The 6,389-nt window shown below is 33.3% G+C and overlaps 1 protein-coding gene across 1 annotated transcript; it reads left to right on the top strand.

Annotated features, from left to right (window-relative positions):
• Window positions 1-2,081: 2,081 nt before the first annotated feature.
• On the top strand, window positions 2,082-5,653 carry LOC113380637 (the record flags this gene model as incomplete). The annotated part of the gene is made up of 7 exons (XM_026619803.1): window positions 2,082-2,202; window positions 2,676-3,063; window positions 3,108-3,985; window positions 4,096-4,304; window positions 4,422-4,682; window positions 4,789-5,275; window positions 5,388-5,653. Coding segments are annotated over exons 1-7 (2,610 nt in total), but the record flags the coding sequence as incomplete, so codon positions are not given.
• Between the last annotated feature and the right edge of the window lie 736 nt (window positions 5,654-6,389).

The raw sequence follows: 6,389 nt of genomic DNA, 5'->3' as shown, positions 1-6,389 counted from the left end.
TTATTTTCGATATTCAGAAACAATGTAATAATTTTTTTTTCTTCAAAAAGCAATTGTTTCATCAACACAAGCACAAAGTTTTTTGAATCATTCATTTGAATCATTGGATGCTTAAAAACAGCCGTTTGTTATACATTTATCTCTGTATTTTCGTAATGCCTGGACCTACCTTTGCCAAAAACCACTTCTCCAAATCATTACAATTTGAATGTTTTTTAGATCATTCAAATGGGATGCTCCGTTCTCTCAAAAATTCGATTTCTATTTTCTGCACCCTTTGCTCTTTATCTCCGTAACGACTGGACTTGTATTTACCAAAAACTAATCAGCACATCTGCCAGGAGGAATCGAATATTTTTTAAACCATTTAAATTGATTGATTGTGCACCCAAAAACGTGAACGAAAAAATGCGGTCACACAAAACACACACACGCACACACATTCTGAGGTATGCCAAAATGTTCAGAAACCGTCAAAACGTAAAGTCAGGTAAATATTTTCATTTTCGATTTTTAACTTCCCGTAGGGCGCATGGCATCGTGCCTTAAGGGGTTACACCACTGTAGCAGTAAATAAAACTTATATTTTTGCCATTTTTTTTTTGGACGGAAGGAATAGTATTAAAATGATGATATTAAAGATAGTTATTTATTGTACTTTAAAGTAACAAAATAAAATATAATTGTAAAAAAAAAAATTAAAAATGACTGTACTACAGACTATTACAAATGGCTTGTAATTTGTTAATAATTGATAAACAAATCAACATATAGAAAATCTCCTATGATGGGCACTTAAAAATGTAATTATAAATATACTGTAAAAAAATTATAGCGAAACAAATTCAAATTGTTGTAGTTATTTTGCATGCCGCGGATTTTTGACTAATTTTGACTAATAAATATAATACTTTTCCTTCCGTCCGAAAAAAAATGGCAAAAGCATACGTTTTTCTTACTGCTACAGTGGTGTAACCCCTTAAGGCAAATTGCTGGAACTTTCCGTAGCAAAAATTTTTATTTTTCTTAAAGCTTAACCTTTTTGGAAAAAATTTACTTTGAAAAAATTAGAATGTTGAGAAACTATAGATTATTAACAAAAAATTCCTTTTTTTCTTTGAAAAAAAAAGGCTTTTTGAAAAAAATGTTTTCCTTATTTTGTAATAATTTGGAAATTCTGAACTTTTTTTCCAAGCAATCGTACTGCTTTAACTGCATAGAGATGAATATCGAAGCGCGTAAGCGCCGCGTCGCCGTCTGACGAATAAACATAGGCTCAAAAAAAAGGAATTTTTTGTCAAACATGTATAGTTTCTCAAAAATCTAATTTTTTCAAAGTAAAATTTTTTCCAAAAAGAAATAAAAAAAATATAATTTTTGCTACGGGAAGTTCCAGCAATTTGCCTTAAGATAAGGCACGATGCCATGCGCCCCACTACTTTGCGATTACTTTAACTTACCCTACGGGAAGTTAATAAATTTTAAATCAATGTATTTTATTTATACAATGTTTATTTTGCAGCATTTTATATTTTAGGGTGTTATATAATCGTATGTTTGCGCCAGAACCTGTTAGATGGCGCCAGAGAATATTTTTAATATTCAGACAACACTTTTATCTGGCAATCCTCAATTTGGATGTGATAGCTGATCTGACGGGTGAACAAGCTCTCTCGCGTTGGCTGGTCACGTACACCGTTTTACTTGTACTTTCCATATGTGTTTTTGTGATATATTTCGATCATTAGTTATTACTTAATGAAATAAATACCTTTTAATCAGTGCAAGTGTTACTTATTTGTGTTTTGAAGTTCATTTCTTCCTCAGAATCCGAATTTAAAGCGAACTGAGATATCCGAACTCGAAGCCGCCATCCGACTGGACCGCCGAGCACGTAGAAAACGTCGAATATTTTACTTAATATATTCAATAATATCAATTCCTCGGAATAGTTATTGAGTCCAATTCAATTAGCTATTCCGAAAGGGTCTAACCAACCCCCATCCGTAACATTGGTCCTTCGAGCCGGATCCTAATTTTGATTAGGATTTATTGAATATATTAAGGAAATAAAATCCAAGATGGCACCTAAATTTGACGTGGGTGCAGAGATTAACCGAATGACAGCGAAGAGCGAAATGTATTTTTCAATAATACAAGAAACGTATGACATTTCCCTACAAATTACCACCAATACGGCAAGTAAGTTAAAATTTCTTGAAAAATTACACCTTATTGAAAATGCACGAGAACAATGCATAAAATTAAGCGACGAAATAAACAAATTAAGATATTTAGAGGATCCGAGTTTTGTACCTGAGTATGCCGACATGAGGGCCTTGGAAATTTTGTACGGAAAAATCAAACATATAGAAAAAATGTTGGATAATCAAAATATAAGTAATTCGCCAATACCGGACAGTGTTCCAAATCATCATTTACCATCCATAGAAGTTCCAAAATTTTCCGATTAGATAACGTATCCAAATTTCATTTTTTAAAAGGTGCGTTAGAAGGTTCGGTATTAAAAATTTTTAATTCCATACTACCAACTGCAAATAATTATCCGATTTTATGGGAAGCACTATTAAAAAAATACCAGAATAAAAGATATTTAGCCACCACTTACTTTAAACAGCTCTTATCGTTTAAAACTATTACATTATCACAAATAGACCTATTTCTGGAACAATTCGATACAGCTGTACAAGCCCTTTCACAATTAAATCTTCAAGATGCATTTGACTTTATGATAACGTCTATGGCATTCTCAAAACTCGATCCCATTTTGCAGGAGAAATTTGAGCATTCTTATCAAGGAGAATTTCCTAAATACCAAGATCTCCTCAAATTTCTTCATAAGTCGCAACAAGCGAAAAATCAAGTTTATGGTATGACAAGTATAACTAACAATTACACATATGATAAGCAAAAGGATAAAAATTCCAAAATTAGTCGATCATTTCTTTTAAAAAGTAAATACGAAAAGAAGTGCTTTGTGTGCCGGGAACAACACGCCATATTTGCATGTTCAAAATTACTAGAAATGAACATTCCTGAACGGCAAGAATGTATAAAAAATTAAACCTATGTGTGAATTGTTTAAGCCATAAGACGACAGTTGCGTGTCGATCGAAGAAAACTTGTATTATATGTAAGGCACCGCATCATACGAGTACATTGTTGCATACTGATAAGAATCTTGCAAATACGAATCAAGATAATCCGTCGAATTCGAAATCTAATAACACAGTTTTATGCGTTTTCAACAACAACCAGCTGGCACATAATGTAACCATATTGCCTACTGCAGTAACCAAAGTTTTCACCGAAAATGAAAATATTTTATTACGTACGATAATTGATTCAGCAAGCGCTAGAAATTTTGTCACATTAACTTGGTGCTTAAAAGCTCAGTTACCAATTAAACCAGTTTCAGCCAAAGCGATGGGATTAGGTAATTCATCACAAATCGTGATAGGATTGGTTAATTTTACTTTAATTTCTTTAGTCAATTCATACCAGTTGTCGGTATGTGCATATGTCGTGCACAAGATCGTGGGAAAACAACCACAAACCACCATTCCAGTTTCATCAATACAAACGTTCTTAAAGTACCCTTTAGCAGATCCAAACTTTTATTCACCACAAGAGGTCGATGGTATCTTGGGATGTGATGTTTTCAGCGAAATTATAGGTACTCACCAGGTAAAAAATGATCAAGGAGCTCCAACAGCATTAGAAACGCAGTTGGGATACATAATAATAGGTTCTGTTCCCAATTTATCCCAACCTTCAAGCACATCGACTAATTTATGCAATATTTCGAACCCAGATCTTAACGTTCAAATGGATAAGTTTTTTCAGTTAGAAGATATTCCACAAGCAGCACTTCCTTACGACGATGATTATTGTGAAAATCATTTTATTGCAACAACAAAACGATCTCCAGAGGGGCGATACATAGTAGCCCTACCTTTTAAAAGTAAAGGAAAAAAAATTTATCAAAATCCTTTACTTTAGCATTAAAGCGTTACCACATGCTAGAAAACAAATTTTTGAGAGATCCAGAATATTATAAAAAATATTCCGCAGTTATAAACGATTATTTGACACAAAACCATTTATCCTTTGTTGCTCCTTGTTCTCTGAAGAATAAAGTTAATGATTCTAGTCACATAGAAAATGCATATTATATTCCTCATTTTGCAGTCGAGAAAGAAAGCTCCTCCACTCCATTACGCGTTGTGTTTGATGCATCTGCAAAAAATGCAGAATTTACCTCGCTAAACGAAAATTTACATGTGGGTCCAAAACTACAAACAAACATTTGTTCGATTCTATTAAATTTTCGTATGGGACGGATAGCATTAATGGCGGATATCAAACAAATGTATAGAAATATATGGGTTCGCGAACAGGATCGAAAATACCAAAGGATATTATGGAGACCATCACCCGATGTACCTATTGGAATCTATGAACTAAATACAGTTACATTTGGCTTATCATCATCTCCATTTCAAGCCATTAGAACAATTAAACAACTGTCGCGAGATGAACGTTCCAAATTCTCTGAATCACTTATAAAAATACTTGAAAACGATATTTACATTGATGACGTGGTTACAAGTGTTGATTCTTTGGAAAATACAAAAATCATTGTTCGTGATCGACAGATCGTATTTGCATCTGGGGGTTTTGAATTTAAAAAAATGGGAATCTAATCATTCTAGCATACGGAACCTATTTCCTACATCTGATATTCAAACTAAACATTTCCCTAAGGATTTTGAAATCGATAATTCAACCAAGGTATTGGGATTAAAATGGAATCCTTTATCGGATAATTTTTCATTTGACATAAAACTTATGTGGAAAAGGTGGACCAAACGACATCTCCTTTCAGTAATAGCACGAATCTGGGACCCTCTGGGTTTCCTTACTCCCATAGTTATTAAGATAAAAATATTAATGAAGAAAATTTGGACCTTGAAAATTGATTGGGACGAAGAATTGCCATCATTCATTATTACTTCGTGGTTAGCAATTTATTCCGAATTAGAGCTTCTTAATAATTTTGAGATACCACGTTATTTGAAAACTTCAGAACGAGGTAAATGTACCTTATTTGGTTTTGCAGATAGTTCCGAACAAGCATATGGAGCTGTAGTTTACATTAGATCACTTAACACTCAGAATTTCATGCTAATATCAAAGTCGAGAGTAACACCAATGAAAAATCAAACTTTAGCACGATTGGAACTTTGTGCATGTCATTTATTATCTAAATTATTACATTTTGTATTAACAAACAATAAACATATATAGATTTTAATTCCGTTTATTGTTTTAATGACTCAATGATAGTCTTCACTGGTTGGCAGGTCCAGCCAATCGTTGGAAAACGTTTGTAGCTAACCGAGTATCCAAAATTCACGACCTTCTTCCGAATGCACAGTGGCTTCATATTCCGTCCGATCAAAATGCAGCTGATTGTGTTTCCCGCGGCTTACGACCTAAGCAATTTATGCAACATAAAAAATGGTTGTTCGGACCGGATTGGTTAAACGATGACATATCTTCTTGGCCCAGTAAACGGATTGATACTTCTATAGAAATCAATCAAGAAAGAAAGGTTAATGCTCTAGTGGTAAAGAATGTTATTTCACCAATCAATTCCTTATATATGTTAACACAAAAATTTTCCAATTGGAACAAACTTATAAGGATTTTCGCGTATATATTAAAATTTTGTAAAATTATCACTAATCAAAATCGTTTTTTGACTTCTGATTTAAAACAAGCCGAGGTAGTAATTATTCGACTAATCCAAGAACATCATTTTGCCGAGGAATTTAAATTATTAAAGAATGGGTTGTCCTGCTCAAAGAAATTCCGACGACTAAATTTAGCTTTGGATGCAAATAATTGTTTACGCGTTAATGGGCGATTAAGATTAACTACGAATGAAAACCCATTTCTTCTTCCTAAAAAAGACCAAGTAGTAAATTGTCTAATAGATTACTACCATAAAAAACAATTTACATACTGGCTCAAATTTAGTTTTATCTTTATTAAGACAAAAATATTGGATCTTGTCAGCGCGGGCGATGATTCGTAACCGTCTTCACAAATGTATCACATGTTTTAGACATAATCCTAGATCCAATTTTCCATTTATGGGTAATTTACCAACACCACGTATTCAAGCAAGTAGGGCCTTTAGAAATGTCGGCGTAGATTATGCAGCCCGTTCAATGTCTCAATGAGTCGCCACAGAGGCGTTCGAACATACAAGGCTTATATATACCTTTTTATTTGTTTAGCTACCAAAAACTATACACCTCGAGCTAGCTTCTGATTTGACAAGTGATACGTTCTAGATT

Source organism: Ctenocephalides felis, unplaced genomic scaffold, assembly GCF_003426905.1.
Source record: "Ctenocephalides felis isolate EL2017-DRISC unplaced genomic scaffold, ASM342690v1 CF-g0.4_SCAFFOLD_02278, whole genome shotgun sequence".
NCBI classification, from domain to species: domain Eukaryota; kingdom Metazoa; phylum Arthropoda; class Insecta; order Siphonaptera; family Pulicidae; genus Ctenocephalides; species Ctenocephalides felis.
The sequence above is the reverse complement of the archived record's forward strand: the minus strand, read 5'-3'. Positions and strand labels throughout refer to the sequence as shown.